Genomic DNA, 25,457 nt, shown 5'->3' on the forward strand with positions numbered 1-25,457 from the left:
CTCATGGTTAATTTTTGACGGCTCATCAAAATTTGGGTAGTCGTAGTCCAGCGCAGCATCCTTATCCATGGTCTCTTTTTCAAAACAGATCCAAACAAGTCCAAACTGAAGGAACTTTTAACCGCGATGTCAGGCAACACACAGCTGTGATACAGCGAGCCTCAGGTTGGGATTACTGAAGTGGCGGCGTCCTCGTTTCCTTGCGTTTCAGTCTCCCCTCACTCAGACACACTAGTACCCTCCCTCACAGCCTGTGTTCAGGTGCCCTGGTCCCGCTGTGGCGCTGAGAGTAATGTGACAGGTCCTGGCTACAGCGTGCTGCCTCCACCCTGCAGAGGCCCTATTTCAGCTGAGGGTTACCACCACACTAGGAACCTGGAGGGAGAGCAAAAAAAAAAAAAGGGGGGGGGGGGGAGTGTGTGAAAGGAGCAAAAAAAATGTGGAGATCTGGACGGCCACCTGCTGCTTACTGGGATTACAGCTGCTTTTGGAGTTGTGTTATTGGACCTGCTGGTTGAAGGGGTCAGGTGTTCAGTTTTATAAAACCGCAGCGAGGACTGTGTGGGTAGATGGGAACTATGAGGCATTCCTATCGAAGCGGAGTTCCACGTTGATAACAGGGAAATCTACCAGTTGTTCCCTGAAGTCACGGTTCAGCTGCATTGCTACATAACTGCACCTACAGCTCGATAAGGATCAAGAAAGAGTTCATTCAACCCGGTACTTTGTCTTCTGTAGACAAATTAAGAGAAAGTTCCTCAAGATTATGTTGATTCGGAAATAGCCAGTTTGAGGCGGATATCCGCATCTTTATTTCGCCGCAGAAATGTCAAGTTATTCTGATACCTTGTTTGAAAGAAGGAAGAATCAGAAAACAAGGGTCATCATCCCAAGTGAACTGTATCCTGTAAACTACTGATAAAGATCAGGGAAGGAAGAGGGGGTTCTGTGGCTCCTACATATTTGAATGAAATGATTCAACAATAGGTGCAGCAAGACTGCCCAGAGGAAAGTAATTCAATCCAAGCTTTTAGAAAGTTCTGGATTTTTTTTCGTATCTATTGTATCTTCGTCTGCTCTTGACACATAAATACTGTCCAAGAATAAACAGAGTGGTCTTGTACTTTTCCTTTCGAATAGTCTATCAGTCGCTGATTTCACTGTTGATCAATGTCAGTGCCAACATTTTTAGTCAATTAGTAGATTTTTTGAGTGAATGATCAATAACCTACACCAAGTTTGATGAAAATTCGATGTTTCCAGTTTCCCAAATGTGTGATTTGTGCCATCGCGCAACAAAACATGACATTTGAGTGCATGTTGATATCATCAGTCCAGCCTGGATTATCGCATTAAAAAAAATTACAAAATAACAGAGTCAAATATTGCTTTGTCTCCTCTTATTGCAGCAAATCGGTCCGGTTTAATTTCAGAAACATCCCAGCAGCAGCTGTAAAGTTACAGGCGTGACATATAAACATGGACTGGAGTCACTTCATGACAGCAGCAAAAGTAGTGAAAGATGAAATGACCACCGAGACTTAAGTGAAGCAAAAGCATGTGAGAGTTACAAAGACGGAGGTTAAAGGTCACGGTAAAAATCCCTTGACCCGGCTATACTATTTCTGTAATAAACTCAATAAACTGAGAGCAAATGTGCTCCCGTTTAACGTCTGGTTGCAGCGCTGCCCTCGCACATTCAGGCTGAACATAAATTGTGCAACACGTCTGCAGCGTTGTGCTCCTGCGCTCAGCTGGCTGAGATCATGTCCGTTTTGCAACACTGCCTCCATGTCAGCATACACTCATTATGGCGGGATTACAGCCGCACGACTTTAAAAAGCAACAAACCCTCCCTTCCTAAAACTCCTGAGAAAACAGTTTCTCAAGCATAGTAAGCCACCAAATCAAATGTGCTCCCAAAGAAACAGCAGCCCAGCAAATAAAGGGGTCACTGAACAAAGAATGCTTTGAACAGTTTAATTACATCACAGAGAAGCACTCTGATTGAGCCAGACAGTTCACTTGTATCAGGTTTAGGAGGCTGGCAAAAAAAAAAGAAAAAAAAAAAGGCCATTTTTACAGGAAAGTGCCTGGTGAAAACAAACATCATTCGATTACTTATGCATGTGATTTAACCGCCGTTATTTGAACCGACAACTTAACCGAAACTTAATAAATCCGGGGCTGGAAAAGTGGTGAAAACTTCCAACACAAGAGGAAGTCATATACTTAAACTGGCTTTTTTTTCCCCCTCCATCATAGACTTTACAGTAACATAACATAAAAATCAGAGTGTCTAGGAGTAAAAATGCAATGACTCTTAATGCTGCTTTTCATATTACATGTGAATACGACCACATTTTTAAAAGATTCCTTCACTCAAAATGACTCCCTGGAATCCTCAGCAGAAATCCCATGAAATGTTCCGTACTGGTCCAACTGAAGCCAGTAAACTAACATCCTGACCATTTATCGACACCTTTTGAAACTCAAGCAGCTCCTCTGATGTAAGAGATAGGCGATCAATGCCAAATCCAAGTAACGATCGATCCTCACTGTGATCGGATATCTTAGTGTGCTTTTTGGGGGTGTTTTGGACCACCTGGTCCTCTTTCCCGCAGCTCTGTCAGCATCACGCTTTTCTTATTCAAACGGCAGGTTGTTTTCATGTCATGATGCTGATTTCATTGGTCGGTTTCTCAGAGCTCAGCAATACATTGTGGAGCCAAATTTCAGTCCTTTTTGGGAGTTTCAAGTACAAATGTAATTGATTCTGCTGATATGCGTCGCTGGCATCGTCTCATGTCGATCACAGGAATCAAATCCCAATCATATCGTTGCAGGTTTTCAAGAAATATTGCATCACTGTTGGAAGAATAAATTCAATATCCTATTGATTTACGCCTGATTAAATGTGGACTGATAAGAAAATAGCTGTATCTTAGAACTACAAGGTGCACAATACAGAGCTTTTATCAGACTCATAACTGGTTGAATAAGATATGATTCATAAAGGTAACACATTTCATGAATTTGACTACTACAAATCTCTCTTGGTATGATCAAAATTTTGGAAGCAGAATTTACTCAAAGTGTGTCAGAACCACATTCAAAGACTTCTGACCTGTACGAAACAATGCCAATGTACTAAAAGTGGTCATCAATTTTATGCGGGTTAATAAAACCCACCATTGAGACTCCAAGGTAACGCAGCAACCATCAATGTTATTCAGTAATTAAAAATACTTTCTTGTAGACTTTTATTATCATACACTCCGGGCTAAGCCGCGCTTTATTTCTCATGTTGCGCGCTTTCACTTCAAAAGTAGCGCACATAAAGATTCTGCTGTTTCCCAAACCTGGGCCGACTGTCACACAGACCGCAAACCAGCCCAGCTCGCTGGACCCGGTTACACACACACACACACACACACACACACACACACACACACACACACACACACACACACACACACAGAAGCAATGTCATGCCTTTGAAGTTGAGCCTCATCTCCAGACTATCAAAGAGCCTTTGAGCCTGCGAGCCATGACAGGCACCTGAGTAACTTGGTCACCTGTGCCGCTGCTGGACCATCGAGTATTGAGTCAAGGTTCCTTCATCGAGTGACATTAATCAGCTGTGGCGGTGTTTCTGTCAGTATATCGCACTTAAACATCAACTACAGCGGATAATGTAGTTTCTAAACACGGAGATGTGACGATACTTACCTGCCGGCCGCCTGCAGGTGTGCTGCAGCACAGGTAGGCGTGGAAACACCAATTATGTCCCAGCAGGGCTGAAGACACCATTTTATCTTATAAATTAGCTACATTTCCCAGGTTAGCTGACCACGTGTGTTACTTAAATTCTCCCCAAACCACCAGTAAACTAGTCTGCCTGATGTCCAGTCACCCGTCTTACCTGGTTATCCTCAGCTCACTGACTGATATGAAACAAGTGAGTCTTCATCACCGTCCGCTCACCTTAAAACGGTTTGATGATCGCGTAAACAAACAAAAATCTCAACCCCCCCCCCCCCTACTTTTCTTTATTTTCTGAACACCTCCTGCAGTGTCTGGAAGGGACTTTGAACCGTCTCTATCTGGCTGCGACGGGAACGTCATAAAACTGCTGCTCAGTGTAAAATGAGAATTAGTTGTGAAACTATGTAAGCGACTGATGAGGTCAAGTTAATGACGAATCTCATGAGTGCCTGGCCAAATTCAGATGAAGTATTCCAATGAAACTAAGCATTCTATTTTCAACCGTAAAGTACGAGTTAGCTTTGCTTGTACTGGGAATCTAAATCAGCCATGACTTTTGTGAGGAGGTGTTTTTTTTATGTGTTTTTTTTGTCTCTTAATATTTAGGAGTTGTAATTATCCCTGCAGTAAATTAAACACAATTACTGTCACAGTGGATTGTGACATATTTGATTTTCCACTATTATGTTGTTGGTTTTTTTTGTCACAATGCAAATGTTCATCCAGACTTATAGGAATATTCATGAAATTGCTGTGAGCTCTGTGTCTAGGCGGTTTCACTCTTAGGGTTCTTCAAAGTGTGAAATGCATGGCTGTTATTTTGAATTAATTTTCTTTTGTCTTTTATGAATTCTTTTTCTTCAATAGGTTCCCGCTGATGGCGTTGAAGTGGAAATCTCCAGTGCCAGGATGACCTTCTCATGACCACGTCATTAAAGAAAGTAACTCCTCTCATTGTAGTCTCTTTTTGATAGAACACAAGCGTGACATTTTCAACATATCTCATTAGTACATTTAGTTCTGTGACACATATAGACCTAATATGTTTAATAACATTAACTTTCATTAGTCATATTAATGTTAAAACATTGGGGATTTTCAGTGTGTTTCACTCTGTGCTAGTTTGGATTTCACTTATGTTGTGTGCCATTATTATTCCTATTGCATTCCATTGTTGTCAATTCAAATTTAATACCATGGAGGAAAATTGCCTCAGTGTTAAATCATGCTATGTGAAGGCCTCCTGGGGGCTGCGTCTAATTACTGGGGAGATTTTTCTCTTTAACTGTCTGCTGCACTGCTTCTATCACAATCAATGAGCCTTGTAACGCTCAATTAGGACTTAAGTGGATTTGCGAGCGTTCGAGGTGGAAAAACATGTACATATGAGCAGACATTAAAGCACTGTTTATCAGTGTTGACAGCTGCTATGGGGCTGAATGGGGTCGGCCAAATACGAATTTCCTAAAAATGAAGTCTGTGTGAGCATAACGTGTCCTTCTTCTCTTTGGTTTGGTTGAGAACTGCTTGGTTTTGTATCTAATGTTCATTTAGTAATTTCCATTGGGTCTCTTCTGTATGAATCCATCAATTTTACACTCGTATGCTGTTTGGTTGGAGTCCATAATTCTTGTTTTCTTGGCAATTTGATATTTGCCTCAACATTATGTAACATTCGAGAGCCTCTGTTGAGCAGGTTGCGCTATTTTTGTCCTACGGAGTGTGAGCGAGCAAGCTAGTGTAATTAGCATGCTAATTCTCCCTCAGTCTTAGTTTGCATTCATCCTTATTCCTCCTCCCTCTGAGTCACTGGCAGTCCACTGTTATAAAACTTTCAAGTTATATAACTGTTGTTGCGAGAGATATCAAGACACTTTTAAAAGTCATGATCGCTACAACCGTGTGTTGTAAGCTGCCATCACTGAAGCAAAGCTCATTTTTTGAGAGGGTTTTTGCAGAACACTGTTATGACATCACACCAAGATTGTGACCTTTAACCTTGGTTGGGGGTTTGATCAGCGGTTCCTGTTTTTCGATGTGTCACTGTGTCCTTGAGCTCTCTGGGACGGGAAGGTCAGCAACAGCATCAGTGTGTGAATGTGAGTGTGAATAGCCTGAGATTGTCAGATGGGAGGTCACAGCGATTGTAACCTTTGATGGCCAAAATATAAATCAGTTCCCGCTTGAGCCTGGGTGGTTTGCTTGATATCACGAATGCCCTCAGTGTTCCTGATCACTGTTGTCAGCATCGGCAGCCTCTTTTGCTTACTACAAGTTTGATAAAATAATTTAGAGAGTCAAAACAGACCCCAGGTGCATACCGATCTCCTAAATATTTGTTCTGATATCAGTCAGATTTGATTACGTTCTTGATTTAATATTGCCTGAAAGGCTCCCTCTCAATTCTTTCAAGCTCTGTAATGGATTTTAATTAATTCCGTCAACCTTTATTTTTGTTACTCATATTGAGTTTGTGACCTCATTTTCACTCTAAAAGAGTAATAGGATGAACAGAATATTGCAGGCAACCTGAAGTACATCAGATAAAATGGCAATAAATAGTGAGAATTGTAAAAGTACAGACACAACAAAAGCAAATCGAACCATGTGGGTGGATACTGGGTTTCAAATGTCTACTTTTGTGGTTGACCTGCCTCCATCTAACATGTTCAAAATAGCTACTAGAAACCGGAAGAAAAAAAAAATCACTCAGTCATGCAGGTCATTTCTGTTTTGATATCACTATTATTGTAGAAGGCCGACAGCAAAAGATTTATTTCTTTGTTTATGAGCCCCGAGAACGAGGTGTGATATCCAGGGGGACCCGTGACAAGTACAAATCTTCCTGATAGTTATTAAAGTGCTCGTGATCACTTTGCAGCAGACGCGCCGGTGAGCTGCACTCAGCGCGTCACGTTCCTGCTGCGGCTGCCTGACGGGAGCTGTGAATTTATAGGAGGGGAGGCAGGTCGCATCTGAGCGGCTGCCTAGTAATCATCTTTATACAAGCGTTTGGAGAAGACCTCTGCAGACACGCAGCTCGCACGCCAGAATTTCATTTGGTTTTCCCGATGACTTTATCTTAAATGACACTTTCAAGACATCACAGTTGGTGTATGTATGCACTTAATCTCACTTCCCTTTTCATGAAAGGTATTGGAGAACAGGTTTTGATATAAAATACATGTTGAAAATGCTAAGATATATTGCGCTCTGCTGATGTACCTAATAAACTGGAATAAACCCAGTGAGACAAAACCGGTTTGTAAAACAAACAGAAAAGATTCACAGTCACTGATACTGGGCGTTTATTGCTTTTTGAGATGGTCGATCTTTGTGTATCCATTTATGTGTTTTAGTTGGGGTTCTGTGTGTGTCAGTGAGATAGATGATATCCTTGCCATGCCCTCTATTCAGTGTGTGTGTGTGCACGTGTGTGTGCGAGCATACATTTAAAGGCTTGTGCTGATGTAGGTCAAGCTGTGCAGTCCAGCATTGGTCTGTTGTTGAATTTTTGAATGTTGCTTTCTTATCTCATTACATATAAAACTGGAGGGTAGAAAGTTCAAAGATATTGATATGTTTTCATGTCCTTTTGCTTTTCCTGGAAGCAAGACCATAGTTTGCTTTGTTTGATTGATTATTGTACCTTCTATGAATTATGTTTCTTTAAAAATGAGGACCAAAGGGAAATTTGTTACACTTTGCTTTTAAATTGCCTTTTAGATTAGTAAAACACAATGAAAAGCTCATTAATCGCTGCGATACACAGAAATGTAACAGAGATAATATGCAATGAATATGCATTTTCTTGTCAAAGCAACTTGCCCCGTCGAAGTCGAAGTGATTTGCATTTCTCACATCTCAGGGTTTTTGATTATGCAATGAATTTTCTACACAGCATGCCTCACATAATTGCAATCAAAATGAGAGATTTGCTGAAATGTCTCAGAAAAGCTTATTCAGGGCAGCTTGTCTTTGCACGTATGATTGTGTATTTGATGGGTGTAGGGTCCGTGTTTCTGTTTAGAACTGTGTTGTATGATTAGCTCTGCCAAGGTAATGCGATCAACAAGGTGCAAGTAGAACGACCCATCCAGGGTGAACCCTGCCTCTCACCCAGTGTCAGCTGGGATAGGCTCCAGCCCCCCCGTGACCCTTAATGGATAAGCGATATAGAAAATGAAAGGATGGCTGGATGTGGCCATCAGGATTAACAGCGTGTGCAGCTCGTCCTCAGTCCATCGGCAGCTTTCTTTTTATTCTGCGCCATGACGTAGCCGTCGTATATCAACGACAAACACTGTCGGTTTGTGGACTTTTAACATGGCAGGTGAAGTAGAATGAGTCAGTACTGAACCAATCAGAACTGTTTGGTTGAAAAATCACTACGCCCTAGTTCCTGGAATATCTGAGAATAATGAGTTGGGACTTCTTTGGTGTAACAAAAATTATTAACTCAGTTCAAAGTTTAAAGTCAAAGTCAAAAGTCATTTAGTCAAAATGGATACAGATCCTTCAAAGGTTCCTGGGAGAAAAGTTACCGTGGTATCCAGGTCCAAGGGCCTATTGACATTGTCTATTGATTCTGATGAAATTCTTGGAGTCCATTTTAAGATGTTGAACTAAGTCATCATGAAGAAATCATCTTACCTGTATCACAGAACCTATTTCTTGTGGTTGGGAAGAAATATATTAATTGATGATATGTTTATATCCAAGGGGGTGGCATGACTCGGAGGTCAAGTGGCCATCTAGCAACCGAAGGGTCACTGGTTTGATCCTCACTTCTCCCGGGTGACCATGTTGAAGTGTCCTTGAGCAAGATACTGAGACCCTAATTGCTCCTGGCGACCCATCCAAGGTGAACCCCGCCTCTCGCCCAATGTCAGCTGGGATAGGCTCCACCCCTCCGACCCTGAATAGATAAGCGGAATAGAAAATGGATGGATGGATGTTTATATCCATGTAGCTCACCTTGAAGATTTTATTCAAGAGAGCTCCTGCCTGAATCCGCCCCTGTGTGGTCAAACTGGACACCATCCTTATTGGGCTTTATTGCATTTAAAGATGAAATCATTTGATATAATCATGTGTTTTACAGTTGAACGTGTCTGTCAATTTAGCGACTGGTTATTCTGTTTGCCTTCAGCAGATCATGCTCCGCATTGAAGGGAGAATTCGACCAGTTTTCAAAGTGGAGACGACACCCGATCTCCAGAAGCATTAGATTTCTCTGATGAATAATGTATTCATAGTCTGAAGCTGCAGACGTGTCTCACTGTGTGCTCAGAGATGCTTGACTTTCACACATCTCTGCTGGAATGAGGCTGAATCAAGAGCTTGTCTGGGTTATCAGCAGCTGTGGGGAATATCCTACTCGCACCAGGCAGGGGAAGAAGAACATCACTGCTTTGTTAGGAGATTTCTCAGGTTACATGCTTGCTCAGGGGGCTGTATAATGGTGGCTCCATGACAGCCATCTATTGGTCACACTGGTGGAACTAGCAGCCTGATATATTCTCGTAAAATGTCATATTTATTATTGATAGAATGATTTAAGAGTTGAAGAGACAAGTAGCTTGGAAGCGTCAGACCAGTTCATTTTACAAATAGGTCTGGAACCCATTAAGCAGATTAATCAAACATGTCATTTAGCACAGATGCATCCTCTGTATCAAATGCTTCATTTGTAGTTATTAAGAAAATCTGTCATAATCACAGATTCAACAGACTGTGTCACATCAGCAGCCATCTTGGTTGTTGACTAAAAACATGTCAGTGGTGCTACTGTGATTGTCATTGTGTCAAACCTGCCCTTTATGTGATAGGCATTCACAATCGGCCCTTCAAGTTGCGATAACAGGAGAGGAGAAGATTGACAACACAGAATGAGATGAAACTCTACAATTGATTTTTACCTCATTACTTATGTATCTCAGAACACATCTGCTAAATTGCTCCTGCTCATAGTAGTGGGTCTAAGTCAAAGTCTTTATTTTTCCTCCAGTTGTCTTAGAGAACTGTGTTGTGTGTGAACTGGATCCATAGGAAATACCAGACTGCAGTTGTCGTAGCAGGGACGGTTGTTTCTCATCAACTCTGGTGTGCACCTCCACGGTCTCCTGCCTGCTGATGGATTTTGACCTGCAGCCATAAAACATTGTGTTTTACTACAAATGTTTTCGTCGATGAGCAGAGATAAATGTGACACGGTTACTCTTCAACAGCTCAGGGAAATTATGACTGTTGATTGTTGTTTATGACAGTGTGATATAACAGCAGATAATACGTTTATCACCTCCTTACTTAAATTGTATTTAGATAGCTACATAACACAGCCAGTTGTAGATAATTCACAGGTAATGTGCAGAGAGTTTCTAGAAACATCGTCACTCACTCCTGTCACCGTAAATGGATCAGCAGTTGCTTTGAAGACAGAGAAATGATTTGTTCAAGTCACTTCAGCACAAATGGCTAAACAGCCGAGAATCTGGGGGTTCTCAGAAGCTGACGGTGAATCCCATTAAGACTGCGGTGCCGTCACACCGGGTAGGTCCCCTGCAAAGATCACACGCACGCCAAACTCCATTAGCAAAAGGCTGCACTCCACATGTTCCCCAGGTGAACAAAGACGTGTATCCACCCGACACTAAAGGAGGAATGCTAGCAGCCATAAATAAGGTTTTAGTAAACATGGGCTGACACTTAAAAAAAACGATTGTGTAATTTATGATCACAACGTTGTGCTGCTTGCACTGCTGAGTTTTCTGAATGAAGATTTACACTTGAAAGACACCGGAAGGAGTAACTGTGGGATAATCTCTGCTGGTGTTCCAGAGTCGAGATGGGATGATAAAAGAGAGCTGAGAGACATCAGTCGATTGTAAGATCGACATCAGAATCTTCTCCGTTTGTGGCTGTGATTTCATGTTGTTTGCAGTATTTTAATTCTGCAGCTCAGCCTCGAGTGGACGAGGGAACTCTCCATATTTAAGAAACAACAATTACTGTCATTACCACAATCAGGGAGGCCGTGCGATCAGTGCAGACTCTTTGGCTAACTGGTAGCAGGATTACATAAAAACCATCATGCTGATTTTCACCAGATTTGGTGGAGGGATGTAAAATGGGCCAAGACAGAAACCATAACATTTTACTGTGGATCTGTTCAAACATAATAAAAATTCGAATTTTTTATATTGGGTTTGGCTGAGGTCTTTAGTCTCCAAGTGCCTCTCTGTTAGCAGATGCCTTGGTGGAGGTAGGCACCCTCCCGGAGATCATTTCTTGTCAGTTTACATCATTCAGATTTTCAAGTAATATCTGCCTGGAACCAAGTTAAATGCATTTATAATGATTCCTATCAGTTCTGTTTTTGATACCCTCCTGCTGTCATGATGACATCATGACATTGATTCCTCCAGTGACTCATGTTTCCTGGCGACGTTTCGTGTTATGCCAGTAATGAAACCCCCCACCCGCACCCTGGAGAGGGTGGGCAATGCTCGAGCAGAACACATCATGTCACGTCTGATTTTTGTTCTTTTTATTTTGAGGATTTCAGACATACCTTGCATTAACATCATAGTCCTTCCCCTTCTCAGCAGTCTGCTCAATGCGCAGTTATCTCTCTGTGCTTGAGGAGACTCACAGCTCTCTTTCATGTGACCGAGCACCTAATTAGTTTGCTGACAGACTGTCATTTGCATTATGTGCCACAGTGAGTGGTTGGGAGGTGGTGAAATATGGGGAGGGGATAGTGATACTTCAGGGCCAGTTTGCTTAACAGACCCCAAATGGTTCATTCAGTTCTAAAGTGTTGCTGTTGTGCTAGAAGTTGAAGAAGTATCATCGTGCCTCATTCAGAATGGATGACGTGGTCAAGTAATCAAATACGCATTGATTAAACACTGTAATTGATGACAAGAATAATCGCTCTCATACTTCACTGTCTGAAAATACTTCAGGAGATCATACTTTGTGTTTCAGCTTCACCTTCACGGTGCCATGTTACGGCATTTGATATGCAAAACAATTGGGGAAACTCTACAGAGCGTCATTGTTTTTCCAAGTGTATCCTGATAAAAGGTCCTCCTTTTCCCTGCTGGGAATATTTGACTCCAGAGAGCAGAAACACTCACACACACACACACACACACACACACACACACACACACACTTCTCCAAGAAAAGACTCTTTTTATTTATCAGGAAAGCCAACATTTAGATGCTACATGCTTGTGGCTGTTTAATTTCAAGTAAAAGTACTACCATAGAAATATTAGAACTTCTGTGTTGTGGTATCAATGGGTCCTTTAGTTAATTATCAGACAGTGAGGAAATATTCTTGGAATAAATGTATAATATCCAAGCTGAATCCAAGATCATGCAGACTAAGGTGTCTCAGTATTATATACACAGAGCTTTTAATTCAAGATCTAAAAAAAACAATACACATAATAGCAAGCACTTAAATTATTAAAGATGTTAAATTATTCATCAGCCAGGATTCCTGTTTCCTCCTGCATTAATCTTCTATCACTCCCGAGTTCTTTATGTGTTAAACACGAAAGGATTTACTCAAAAGCAACAACAAATCTTAGTCATTTTAGCCTTCTGATAGGAAGATGTTCAAAATTACCTTCCCTCTCTACTTGATCTGGTTTTGCAATATCATCTCATCTCTCAGGGTTGTAGTCATTTTGCTATTGGCCAGTTAAGCCAGTTTAATATCACACATCATTATTCAAACTGTTATTAAGCACCGGGCTTGTGCAAATATAATAAGCAGCGATTTGCATAAACTCTTCAGACACTGATTAATGTTCCATTGTGCTTACTAGAGTCTGGTGTTTATACTTGTAGCAACATATTCGCCAGACATAACCTCATATTTCTGCATATAAATCACCAGCCAGGAGAAATAATGGAAATATTTGATTCCTTTAGGTCATATTGACCGTCCTCCTGGACTGAGTGTATGTGATTGACAGGTAGAATCCCAGAAAGCCTCCGCTGACAAGTAATTGCTTTGGGTCAGAAGCCGGCGAACAGGAGTAAGCCTCTTCTCTCCTCCGTATCTACTCTTTGCTCTTTTTTCCTGACTCCTTTTTTTTTATTATTTTTACTGTCCACTATATTTTTCACCTCCTTATAACATTTCTTTCACAGCCCTGAATTATTGACAAGTCTAAAGTCCTGTGAGACTGAGCTGCTGTTGTGTTGTTTTCCATCAGCAGTAGCACACAGCTTCTTTTTTTTTTTTCAATCCCCAAACCAAAATGGAAAACATGTTGGGATTTATCATGTCTGAGTCAGAAGGCAATGATAGCGCTTGACTGCCTGCCATCTAGTAACATTATATACTGAGGGCTACGGAATAGAGTGTATGGACTCTATAAACTGGGCAAAAAAATGGCTGTTAAATGATACCAAGTATTTTAAATGTTACGACTGCATAAACATTTCACCTCATGTGCACCTAATCAGCAGATCCTGTGCAGAACAACTGAACTTGTAGATAAAATTCCATGTGGACGCGGTATTCTACGCTCTCTGCTGGTCAGCTCTCTCTTCACCAAACCTCTAAACGACGGAACACTTTTGGTTTTCTAAAAACCAAAAACCAAAAACAAGAACAGTAGCATGAATAGCTCCTTGGTAAAAAGGTCCAAATATCCGTCATTTCTCGGTATTTATTGATCAGCTTGTTTGCATGTAAAAAAAATGATTGCGCTTTTGTCTGTCAGTCCAAATACAAACCCATGGATTCTTAGGATTATCAGTTAAGACAGATAAAGTCTGACAGATAAAATTCACAGAATTACAGATGGATAATATTTTTGGAAGCCAGACAGTAACGATACTTATTCCTTGTAGATAATTCTTATTACTTACTCTTTAAAAAAAAAAAAAAAGTTTTAAGCAAATGTTTCTCAAACTAGATACAATAATGTTAATTTTTGCAGAGTAACAGGCTGCTGTAGGTCAGACAGCCTTCAGTTGCACAAAGAACCCTTTTCAGCATGATGTGTTATTTATTTAATTGTCCTTCCATGTGATTTATTGAGAATCCTAAAAATCAAGTTCAACATTTTAACATGATTTGTAATGTACTGGCTGCTTCTTGCCTTTTGGAAATGTACTGAAAAATATTCCTGAGCTGATCTTAACCTCTCTCACATACGGAAGTTTATTTCATATTCGTTCTTAAATTTCATCCCATTTCGTACTCTGAACAGTCTTAGCGTGCAGTGGGGTTCTGAGTTCTTAAGTATATATTGTACGTTTGTTAAGGCATTTCAGGAACACTGAAATTGATGGGAACCTTTTAGAAGCCTCCTTGTGATGAGTTTATTTTTCATCTCAGCTGTTCAAACCTGAATCTGCCTGGAGACGGCAGGTTGTGCGACGGAATGCAGATTTCATGTGGTGCTGAAGAAGACCTTGTTTTGAAGATGAATGCTGCTTCATTGTCCTGAACTAATTATTCCTGTGACAAGTGTGATAGCCCCCCCCCCCCCCAACCTCCAGATTTGAACAGTGCTATGGACTGTTTTGAATGGCTCAAGGTTGCACATCTGATGTGACTTTAAATTGGCTTTGAAAAGCTGCTGCATGTACAGCGGCGTGTGTTGTGAGATTACCTGTTGCTTAGGAACCAGTGTGACTTGATGCATGAGAGCAGACTTTGCCAAGGTTGCTGAACAGAGAAATTCTTCCACAGTCTTGTCTTAAGTAAAGTCTTGATGCTAGTTTTTGTATCTGGTAGGTAGTATTTTCTCTCATGTAGAAGCAAGCTAAAGTCTTAGCCTCTGCTCATCCTGCCAGGAAGCCCCTTATGTCATCTGTTGGTTATGAATTTTGAAGATAAATTACTTGTTAAGTTGTGAATGATAAAGAATGCTTTATATGTGAATAAACATGTTATTTTTATCATATTTAAAACACCTAAAATGATGTGTGAAAACATATTTTTCTGGTCAGTCTGATTCGGGTGACGGCACCCACATGTTTGGCCTCGCAACAGCGGTGGTCATCGTCACTGCACATGGTGATTAAATCTTCCTCCAGTGAATGAAAGAAAAGCCTCACAGCCATTTGACAAAGCGTTAGTGTCATTAATGAGGGACTTCTTATCCCCGGCAATGAACTAGACCGACTTTACGAGCCATACACCGAGAATATGCTCATAAATTATTGTTGAGTTCATGATGGTCTTGTAGTATTTGCAGCTGATCTTCTGTTATTGTTGGAAACAACAAATTTATCGTTTTAAAAAGCAATATTTCAAACCACACACCACTGTTAGTTTGAGTCTTTCATCAAGTGGAGAATGCACTTCAGCGCAAATCACATTAATGACCCAGCTGCTGTAGCAATGTGCCAGAATTATGTGTTATGGGGATTTGAGTCAATTTTCCGCAATTAACAGCCTTTGAAATTACTCAGGGAGCAAATGTATGACACACTGAAATTGTCATACACTTTGTACATTTGAAGAAATTCAGGTCACACACACATACAGCAGAAGTTCATGGTCATTTTTTCTTACATAAAATAAAAGGAGAACGTTCAAGTGGCCCCGACCTTTAGGTGGAAAAACAAGATGTTAGAGTTAAAAGTCATTGCGCCTGAAATCAAATCAAAGACCTAAGAATGCAGACATATTAGTGTGCTAAGGGTGTGTGTGTGTGTGTGTGTGTGGGGGGGGGGGGGGGGTTAGTGGCTTTCATCAACTAATCAATGTTGTGTTATTGCACACTGCCTGGAAAAATCTGCCCTTGATTAGTGAACACCAGTGAAAGAGTATGGCCACTGTCCCATACTCTCACCTCCGCTTGCACCCCCGCTGTGAGGAAAGCGCTGGTCGAACGAAGACGGCAGACGCAGACACCATAGGTGGGGGGTGGGAGCGTGGGGGGGGGGGGGCAGCATCAGAGCAAGAGCAGCACTTCAAATGGGATGTGAGGTTTTCAAGCCATACAGTCATAAATATTTCATCTGCAACCAGCTTTGAGGCAGGAGAGAGGGGGCAGGCCAGCCAGGCTCCAATTGAAGGCTTCTAACAACAAACCAGGGCTTTCAGAAACAAAAGGTAGTCAGGGGAGGGTGGGGTGGCTTTTATTGAGGGGGGGGGGGCACTTCAAATGAAAAACAACAAAAATCTTTTGTTTACAACAAATGCACAAAGAGAGGTGAACAAAGCTTGTTATAGATGAGCAAATGTGTCTGTACAGCGGCGAATATCACAGGCAATCAAAAAGATAATGGCAGAGCAACAATTGCGCCTCAAATAATGGTTGCAACAACAACAACAAACCTGTAGCGATTAATAAAAGGCAAAATGCAATTTATGCTGCTGTCATCAGTGTTTACAGTCGAAACACTCAAGTCAAGATTTCCTAAAAGGCTTTGTCAATCATTTAGAGGAAAAATGTTTCAAACAAGTATTAATATTTGTCACTCATAATTGACTAATAATTCCCTTTAAAATTAAAAATTGTGCCCCATAACACCATTCGGGTTTTGTTTTGATATAACTATTTACAGCAATAACGACAGGCAAATATTTATACTTCTTTTTATGGTGTTCATCTCAGACAGGCCTGGAGGCGTCTCCTCAAGCTACGACTTCAGAGTTAAAAATAGATTGTACATCTTTTTGCAGCAAGTGAAAGCCTTCAAGGTCTGTGTATCGTATGTTACAAGTCTTAATCTGAAAGGTGAATCAGAAATATGAATGTGTAGTGGTGAAAGCTTCCCGTCCCTCTTCCCGTACACAGACGGCGGAGGGCTGCAGAAGAGATGAAAATTTAATGACTGATTATTGTGGCATGGCTGAATCCTCTGGGTGAAGAGTCTGTCTGGAAGCTAATGCAGCCCGACGTATCCATCCTTGTTTAAACAACCCGCTATCCTTCAAGGGCTGCTGCAAAGGCAAATTAAAGGCAACTCGAGCACCACTGCTACTTCTGCAGTTGTTACATGCCTGATTTGATCAAATAAACGATATAAAAGATGTGCTCTTCATCGGACCTCAACTGTTGGTTTGACTACCATTTTGAAATTTTAACATTTAGGCTGCAACCAGACGTGATCACAGATGTAGGAGAGGCTGGAGCTGTGGAGACGGTCGCAAGGTTGTCGTGTCAGACTTGATATAAGAAATTAAAGTCATAAACAAAAAAGTTAACTGAAATGATAACTGGGTGGGGGGGGGGGTACAGTCATTTTTTTCAAGATAATAAAATCTGATTTTTTTTGTGCAACTAGACAAGTCGCCCCCTGCTGGCTGTTAGAAAGAATGTAGGTTTCAACATCGACTGTACTTTGACTTAGAAGTGATGTCCATGTCCTTTATATAGTCTGTTGTTGTATCCATAGTTGGTGGCACGGTGGTGCAGTGGTCAGCACTGTCTCCTCAAAGCAAGAGGGTTCTGGGTTCGAGTCCCGGCTCCAGCACGGGATCTTTCTGTGTGGAGTCTCCATGTTCTCCCTGTTCCTGCGTGGGTTCTCTCTGGTACTCCAGCTTCCTCCCACAGTCCAAAGACATCAAGAGGGGACGAAGCTGATTGATACTCTAAATTGACCGTAGGTGTGACTGTGAGTGTGAATGGTTGTCTGTCTCTATGTGTTGGCCCTGCGATGGACTGGTGACCAATCCAGGGTGAACCCCGCCTCTCGCCCAAAGGCTGCTTGGATAGACTCCACTACTCTTAACAGGATAAGCGGTAGAAAAAATTGATGGATGTATCTATAGTTAATGGAGGAGCAGTGATATGTCCTTTATTACTTGCAAAAAATATTTATATTTTTGTTGACGTTATTCGATAAGATATTCATGGAATGTAGAGAATGGGTGTCTTCATCCAGGATAGGAGAAGGTGTGAAACTGTTCTCAAAATGTACTTTAAATTCTTCTTATACACATTTTTTTTCCAGACCATTGTCAGTTTGTCTTTCAAACAAGGTAATTTTTCAAGCAAAACACTGGTGATCCATCCGGCAGTGGCATCCAGGTGATGCTGCGCTTTGGTTCATGTGATTAAGGGCAGCGTGATGTCACAAGGGCAGTTAGGCCTCGAGCTCTATGACTGGAAGCAGGTGGCACGTTTCTTACGTCCTCGCTAAGAGGGATTAGACCTCAGAGGGGGAGAGGGATCATATTTGATTAGCCTGTTCAACGCTTCGGGAGGATGGAGGCCTGTTCATGTGATTAGCTGAGCATTTTGAGCTGCACTCCTGATTTCTGAGGAAGTGCGTTTTGCAAGGTCTTATGAAAGAAACGCTCACTTGGCTCCTTTGTTGCCTCCTCTGGAATGTAGAAGTTGTCCAGCTTTGGCTTTAAATGTAGTATAAAGTTTGAGAAACAATGACTTTACTCTGTAAAGTTTCTGTTTGATTTGATTTGTTCATAAACTAATGATCAGCAATATTTTGTTTTGGTTCTGTCCTCCTGGAAGAACTGAAAGTTTCCAGAAAACATCATGACAATGTGAGTCTTAAGAGATTTACAGTTCAGGGAGAGGTTTTTTTTTCAGATTAAACATACTTTATTAGAAGAGAAGATGTGTAATGCCTTCACTAAAGTGCATATATACGCATGATTGCGCTTACAGGCACAGTGGAGAGGATGAGTCCTGCGTGTGGGTGGAGGAGTCAGGAGGTGACCCATTACAATACAGCATCCCACACACAGCAACTCCTGGGAGGAGGGACCCCTCCATTGAGCTCCAGGATCTGCAGGCCTGAAGGCAGGGTGAGCAGCTAAAGCGTGCAACACCAGCAAATAGGATTAAGTTATTGAGTAATGTGTGTGTTCAGCTTCAGATTCTACATTACAATTCGAAGCAGAAAGAAAAACAGAAGGATCTGTCTGGGTCAAGTTTTCCCAACTTGTTGTGACTCGACAGGTTTTGTTTTTTTTTCAAGATGTCGTTTTAGTTTTGACTGGGATATGTGACAGATCTGCTCAGTAGTTTTCACTTAAATCTGCTGACAGGGAAAACCAACAGTTGCAGGGAGGGTAAATGTGTTTATAAACAGATGCGTACGCACAGATTAAACAGTACACACACACACACACACACACACACAGTAGATCTGCATCTGCAGGATTATTCACACACTGCAGATAAAATGATACTAACTTTTTGACATGCGAAAAGAGGAGGAGGAGGAGATGTTTTGACTTCTTAGCTATAAAGATATGGGTAGCGACAATCCTCTAAACCATCCAAACACAAACTGATGAAATTTACATCACATTTGTCCCGTAAACACTTCAATAGTCTCACGTAGAAAATAGAACAAAGGCTTAATTGCTGCAGCACCAGCCCTCCATTTTAAATCCTCATTGAACACGATATTGTTGTTTTGTTTTTTTTAATCTTACCTCCTTAGTGAGTTTTTTTTTTTCTTTCATTGTAACTAAACAATTTAGATTTTTGATGGAAGAAAGCAGGGAAACCACAATGAACTTGGAGGTTCATTGTCTTTGTGAGGGTGAAGTTTCAGAGGGGACATAACCTGATGTGGATGTCAGCTGACCCTTTAAGTCTTGCAGGCTGTGCATGTACCTGCCTGGTACAAGCATCGCACGCACTTTACGCGTGCCGATAATTGGGTTTGACTATGACTGTTGTAATATTTCAGCTCGTCTGAAAAATGTCACGCTTTGGTTTAAAGCTAAATTATCTTCGAATAATTCACAGAAGATTTTTTTTTTAAATGTTTGTCTGCTCAAAAAAAAAGAAAAATCTAATTATTACGCTCACTAATACAGTGCTTTCAAGTACAGACGAGGCCCACCATCAAAAGGGGGGAAAAAATCAATTAATCTGCATGTGTGTCTGAAGTCTTTCTGCTACAGAAGAACAGCAATACGGGGATGAAAAATGGGTTTATAGCGTCACCAAACTGTTGCATTTCCCCATGAATGTTAATGACACACATTCTACTTTGGAATTTATGGGAAGTATTGGTAGCAAAATGTATCTCTGCAAAACTGCTGTGCCTTGCTTGATCTGCTTACCAGACCAGGAAAAGAAAAGCATCAGTTTGGATGATAATTGTCCAGCATAGGTCCACCCATTCCTGGATGATGGTTTCTGTCTGTTAAGTGACAGAATAATTACATAGCACTCTCAAAGAGTGTGGGAGTGATAGCAGTGAATGTGATGGGAATACTGATGGTCGGACAGAGGCAAAGCCATGTTACTGAAGCCTCCCCCCTTTGTTCAAGAGTCTGCTTTATTTGCGTACGGCTGCCTCCTCCCCTTTGCAGCGAAGCAAGATCATTGGAGGACAGCGAAGTCACGGGCTGACAATCACCATAACTGTTGCTAAGGTGTTTTGAAAAGCTAGTTGAACATTACATGAGCTTATATTTGCCATCAGTCTCCACCTGCTTAATGCTAGGTGATGATATGGAATGTGTTGGAAGTGTGAAATCTCAGGATTACTCAGTTTCTCATCAGTGGGCCAGACAGGCTACACTATCACTGGCTGCTGTCTGGAGCTTTGTCGGCTTCAGGCAACATTTGTTATTTGGGCTTGACCCACAACGTGTTGGATTTCCTTATATTGCACATCTTCTAAACCCTCTGCCTCGAGAAATTTGGCAGACTGACGCTGTCTACAGCAAGGTCTCTTTTAAATGGAGCTGGAGACGGCTCAGGTTCATCCTCAGTTCAGAGCTCATGGAGAGGGAAAGCTATTTCAATACCGCCAACTTAGCACATCGTAGAACAGAGGAGCCGAGGAGCTGTTCTACATTTACTTAGATATGTGTTCAGTGCTGTGGCTGTAGGTTCAGAACCAATGGGAATGTTTTTTGTTTTTTTTCCTATGTCTTGCATATTTCTCTAGCATCTATTTCTGAAGCCATCCCCTCCTCTTAACACATTTACAGCCTATCTGTCTCTGCCACTTGGAGCTCGTCCAGGTGAGCTCATTCATTCATCGGTGCATGATACATGCCAACATCTCTCTCTGGATAATGTTGCAAACAGTAATGTATGTTTGATATGAGGGTGAGAATATTTAGCTTTTCAGAAACAAGCATGCAGACATTTCAAACAAATTGAGCCAATCGAGAGCAGAAGGTGCCAGAAGGCTTACAATTCAGATAACATGACAATTATAGTAAAAAGGCTTCTTTTTTTTAATGGCTGTGTATTCTGAGATTGTCAGTTATTTCCCAACATAACCTTTACCTTGTGGTAAGCTTTAATGCTTTCGACCCCCCCCCCAACTAAAATAAGATCAGTCAAGCGTCATCAGCACGACTGCTCTCCTACCTTCTTCCTGATACTCTCGTTTAAATTTAGGCTCACCGCAGACCACACACCATCATTACGTCTCACCATAGAGCACAGATGAGAGCCGCTGGCCGTGTCTGTGATTCCGGGGGAGCTCATCATCTCGGCTGTGTGGAGCAGCGTGAAGCTGGGCTGCCTGGGACTGTTGGTATTGAGCAGGGAGGAGCGCCCCGGGCACAATCCATCAAAAAAGGAGCCGTTTGCACTTTGGGAATTAGCCATGAATAATCCATGCTGTCTTTACCCTCTCCTGTGTAACTATCCCATTATATTTGTCTGTTGGCTTTTCTTCAAATATCCAGAAACTGTATTTGTGTTCATCATTTTTTTTTTTTTACTAAACACATATTTCATTGCTGAATCTGTAAAGGCATATCCGTCTTAACTATTGTACCAAAAATACTATGTATCCCGTAAATGCAGATTGTTCCACCTTTCTCTTCCAGATTAGTTTTATATTTACGTCTGTTGGGTCAGTTCCAGGGTATGTAAAGTAAAACATCAAGTAAATTAGTGTTTTCATGTTGCCGTTCTTACACAGCTAAAGTATGTACAATGTGTTGATTGTGCTTCAGGTTGGTTTTTGTGGTGGCTGGATGTTTTTTGATAAAGCTCTCCAAAATCTTACTTGCAGATGGTATTTTCATGCATTCATATGTTATTTCATGCACAAGAAATGAGAGATGCATTCTAATATTGGCATGTTGTCAGTATGAGCAGATATTAGTCCGTTTTTAAATATTTTGCTATTGGTTTGTCTTTGCGCATCATCATTCATGAGGAAACAACAATAAATGTATGGTCAATGGGCTTTTCCAAACCACGTACAAAGAAAAATATTTTTTTAAGTATAATGCAATACAAAAATGAAATATCATACAATAAACTTGTATTATACTGATAAGCAACACTGGAAAATATCACATTTAGCCAATAGCGTGAATCGCTACAAGACTGAAATGCAGGGTTAACCATACGTAGATGAAAAGAACTGGAAACCACAGTCGTCCCGTGGCCTCATCAGTGCTGCATTACGCCACACAGCTTTAACCCTTTATTCACTGCTCTAAACGACAGGCTTAATTATCTCAGTGTCATTCACTGCAGGGAATTCTACCTGTTTGATTGGTCTGTGCTCGTTGCATCTTTGGGTCTGTTAAAGTAGGCAGAGGTCTAGTGGACTGATTTCATGGCCTATCACCTTCAAGCCAGTAAAGGACGGATTTTATGGAGGAATCGGGCTTTGGGAGCTGTCTAGTTTGCATTTATCTATGATGTTCATAAACATTGATTTCTGCATTGTTTTTTTTAATGGAGGACTCTCTTGAGGGGTCTGAGCTATAATCACTGTTTGTTCCCGGGGTCCTCCTTTGTTGTTTTGTTTAAGCCGCTAGCCTTCCCAACCATCAACTCTACTCCATTCCATCTGCATTAAGCAGTGAATGCTGCTGAGGAAATTTCTCTGTACACTATTGGATTATAGCTTAATGGACTACTGCCCCACTGTGGCAGTAATATTACTGTGCCCAAGTGCCAAATTGCGTCTATTTCCTTCCTTTTATTGTGCTGCCTTGCTACTCTGCTCTCTCTCTCTCTTGTCTGTAATCAGGAAAGTCAGCAGCCTCACTCGTCCCTTGCTATGAGCACACTTCACCCAATCAAACTTCAGCTGCTTTGTATAATTATTATAATCCATGTATTCCCTGTATTTAGATTTTAAGTGGATTAAATCTTCTGGGTTTGGATTGAGGCAAATATAATGTAGACAAACCATTTTTGCTTTAATTGGATACAGGAGTACCTGATAAGATACCCAATTTGGATTTTTTTTCCCTCTGTGGCAGCGAGATGAAAAAGATATTAACTCAATCAAGCAGTGAGATTTGATATTAAAAGAATCTCTCTATTGATCTTCTGCCCACCAGGTGGTATTAAATAGCAGGAGTTTAAATGCCTGTGTGTGACGGTGCATAACTTAAATGCGTTCATACTCTATTCCACACCTCCAATAAATCAGTCTTGCTTTTAGGTGGCCCTCCAGCCACCGGAAGAGAAACAAATCATTCAACAGTGGCCTGTGCATAATGTCCCTAAACTAGCACTCAGACTGCTCAGTCAGGAAAAATACACCCCTCCTTTTTCTGCTGCCTCCATGAGCAGTATAATCGATTGGCTGTGTGCAGCTGGTGGGCGAGGTTGCTTGCCTCCTCAGAGAGGGCAAATGCACACCAGCATGGGCACATCCTGGAACACACTAATGCACCTCAGGGCTCTGACATCAATTAGGAGAGACAATGGACAGCTGTCACGTATATTGCAGGCTAAAAAACACATTAAAGATTTGACTATTCCATGAAGAACTATCATTTTGCATTTGGTTGATCTCTGGATACCGGACTGGCAATTTCTCATCAAGATCTTTCCTGTATAATGAAGCATTTGTGTTTAAAAAAAAACCAAAGCTTCAGTGAGTACACTGACCCTCCCATGGGGTGATCTCAGACAAGAACTGATTTCTCAAGCAATTCTGCCGCAAGATTCATTTACACAACAATTTGTGGGGAAAAAAAGAAGAAATCATGATAAATTGGGGTAGATTAACCATTTTGTGATGTGGGTTGTGATCCTGCCTGTCTGGACATAGTTAGGTCTTTCCTGTCTCTATTTTTGGCTTGTCTCTCCCTCTCCTACCTGTCTCCTAATAATAGTAAAGCTGTAGCCAGGGCGCAAATAGCGCAACCCAATGTTTTATTTATTGTCTTCCCTCAAATAGTTTTCAGCTCAGTGTCAGAACCTTAATCTGTAGCAGGAATGGCAGTCGACACCCACATCATGTTTTCATTTATGCCTTTAGTGCAGGTGGTTGCTCTTACAAATTGTTATTATTCCTGTGATCAGGAAGCGATTGTCTATTTGCACAGAAGCCTTGTTTCCATCACTCAAATCATGCAAAAACATCTTCAGGATAGTGACAGACAGCTGAACCTTTTTAAAATGATCTGTAGTTTTATTACAAATATTCTTACTTGATAAAGTCATGCTATATAATTTTGTAAACGAATGTAGGTAATTTTTAAAAGATTAAATGATGCAATTTCATTCTCCACATTTCCACCCTTCATTGCGCAAGTCTAACTTCAGGTATGTTTGTCCTGATTTATTTTAATCAGGTTTCCCCTGAAGAACATCAAGATAGACATTGGGATGAGGTATCCAAAGCCTCCAAATCAAATCAAGATGCCTGTGTTTCTCTGAGTGAGGGTGGGCAGGGCATGGCTGCTGTCCCAGAGTCATGGCGGGGAGCTGGAGTCTGGAGAACCAGTATGTCTTCCTCTCCTCTCTCAGAGAGCTCTGTTTGCCACTTTCTATCACCGTCTGTCACACCACAGAGCGCCATGGCCACACATTCGCCACTCATGCATCTTTGCATCCTGGCTATCATGGTGCAATCATTCCCTCACATACACTCGGCTCCACACACAGGAAACATGTCATGCCTGTCTCCTCACACAGGGCTAAAAAGGCCCCACTCCCCCCCGAGGGATCTCTCGTCTTCCTCTGCCGATCGATCCACTGAACCCTTGCCTTCATTCATCTTCCCTTCTATCTATCTTTCTGGCTCTACGCCTCGCCATTGTCTCCAGCCTTTACCACTTGTGTGTTCACTCACTGAACATCTCTCAATGACTTTTGTGAGTAATCAATATATTGTGTACTTCTCTGTTTGAAATATTAATGATGAATAATTGGGGTTTTAATATGGAGCTGAGAAGCTGAACGTCCTCCACCCACACTGTAGTCCTCACACACAAAGTGAGTAGAATCCCTCCCCCTGATGTAAATCTCTGTTTTTAATGTATTCAGCCTGTTTAGATTTTGCTTTCCTGTGCAGTTCTCTTCCTTAGATTGCTTCTTCCTCTGCATTCAACCCCCATGCATGGCATATTGATCATTCCGGCTCACTAATTATCCTGTGTGGCGTTGTACGTCTCTGTGAACTGCAGTCAGGCTTTGACTGACATGTCTGGATGTCTAACATTACAATTGAAAAAAGGCAATTTTGATTACAGGAGTAAAAGTGTGATGGGTTTTGATCCTGGTTGGTGCCAAACACATGTGACACCTTCTTAAATGACCAGCCTGTGTCGATGTCACATCCTGTGCTGTAAAACCACCTCCGCCGTGTGTGTTTGCATATAAGAGTGCAATGTTTACATATGCATCCATGCATATGTGATAGATGTTGTGTGTGTGCATGTGTGTGTGTGTGTGCGTGCGTGCACGCACATGCATGCTCATATGGGCAAAAGTACAGGTCAGTACATCCTGCTCTGCCACCATCTGTGCTCAAGCAGGCAACAG

The 25,457-nt window shown here is 41.5% G+C and overlaps 1 protein-coding gene and 1 long non-coding RNA gene across 4 annotated transcripts in view; one reads left to right on the plus strand and one right to left on the minus strand.

Annotated features, from left to right (window-relative positions):
• stra6 (signaling receptor and transporter of retinol STRA6) overlaps window positions 1–4,019 on the minus strand; it is a 17,277-nt gene extending 13,258 nt beyond the window's left edge. Inside the window, exons 1-2 of one of the 3 annotated variants that reach the window (XM_086209064.1) lie at window positions 3,926–4,019; window positions 2–375 (exon numbers count right to left, since the gene is read on the minus strand). In XM_086209064.1, the coding sequence (XP_086065190.1) occupies window positions 2–69 (68 nt within the window). In that variant the 5' untranslated portion in view covers window positions 70–375; window positions 3,926–4,019. Of the gene's footprint in view, window position 1; window positions 376–3,578; window positions 3,707–3,732; window positions 3,863–3,925 lie in introns of those variants that run through there. The other 2 variants (XM_086209063.1, XM_086209062.1) reach the window with 2 other exon arrangements.
• LOC147258944 (uncharacterized) lies at window positions 3,823–21,684 on the plus strand. Its single transcript, XR_015117107.1, has 4 exons — window positions 3,823–3,961; window positions 4,636–4,709; window positions 18,393–18,532; window positions 21,105–21,684. It is a non-coding gene; the product is annotated as an uncharacterized LOC147258944 (long non-coding RNA).
• Window positions 21,685–25,457: the final 3,773 nt, after the last annotated feature.

The sequence above is a fragment of the Aulostomus chinensis genome, chromosome 7, assembly GCF_037954235.1.
Source record: "Aulostomus chinensis isolate RoL2024-O1b breed Wild chromosome 7, RoL_Achi_v1.0, whole genome shotgun sequence".
Lineage (NCBI taxonomy): Eukaryota > Metazoa > Chordata > Actinopteri > Syngnathiformes > Aulostomidae > Aulostomus > Aulostomus chinensis.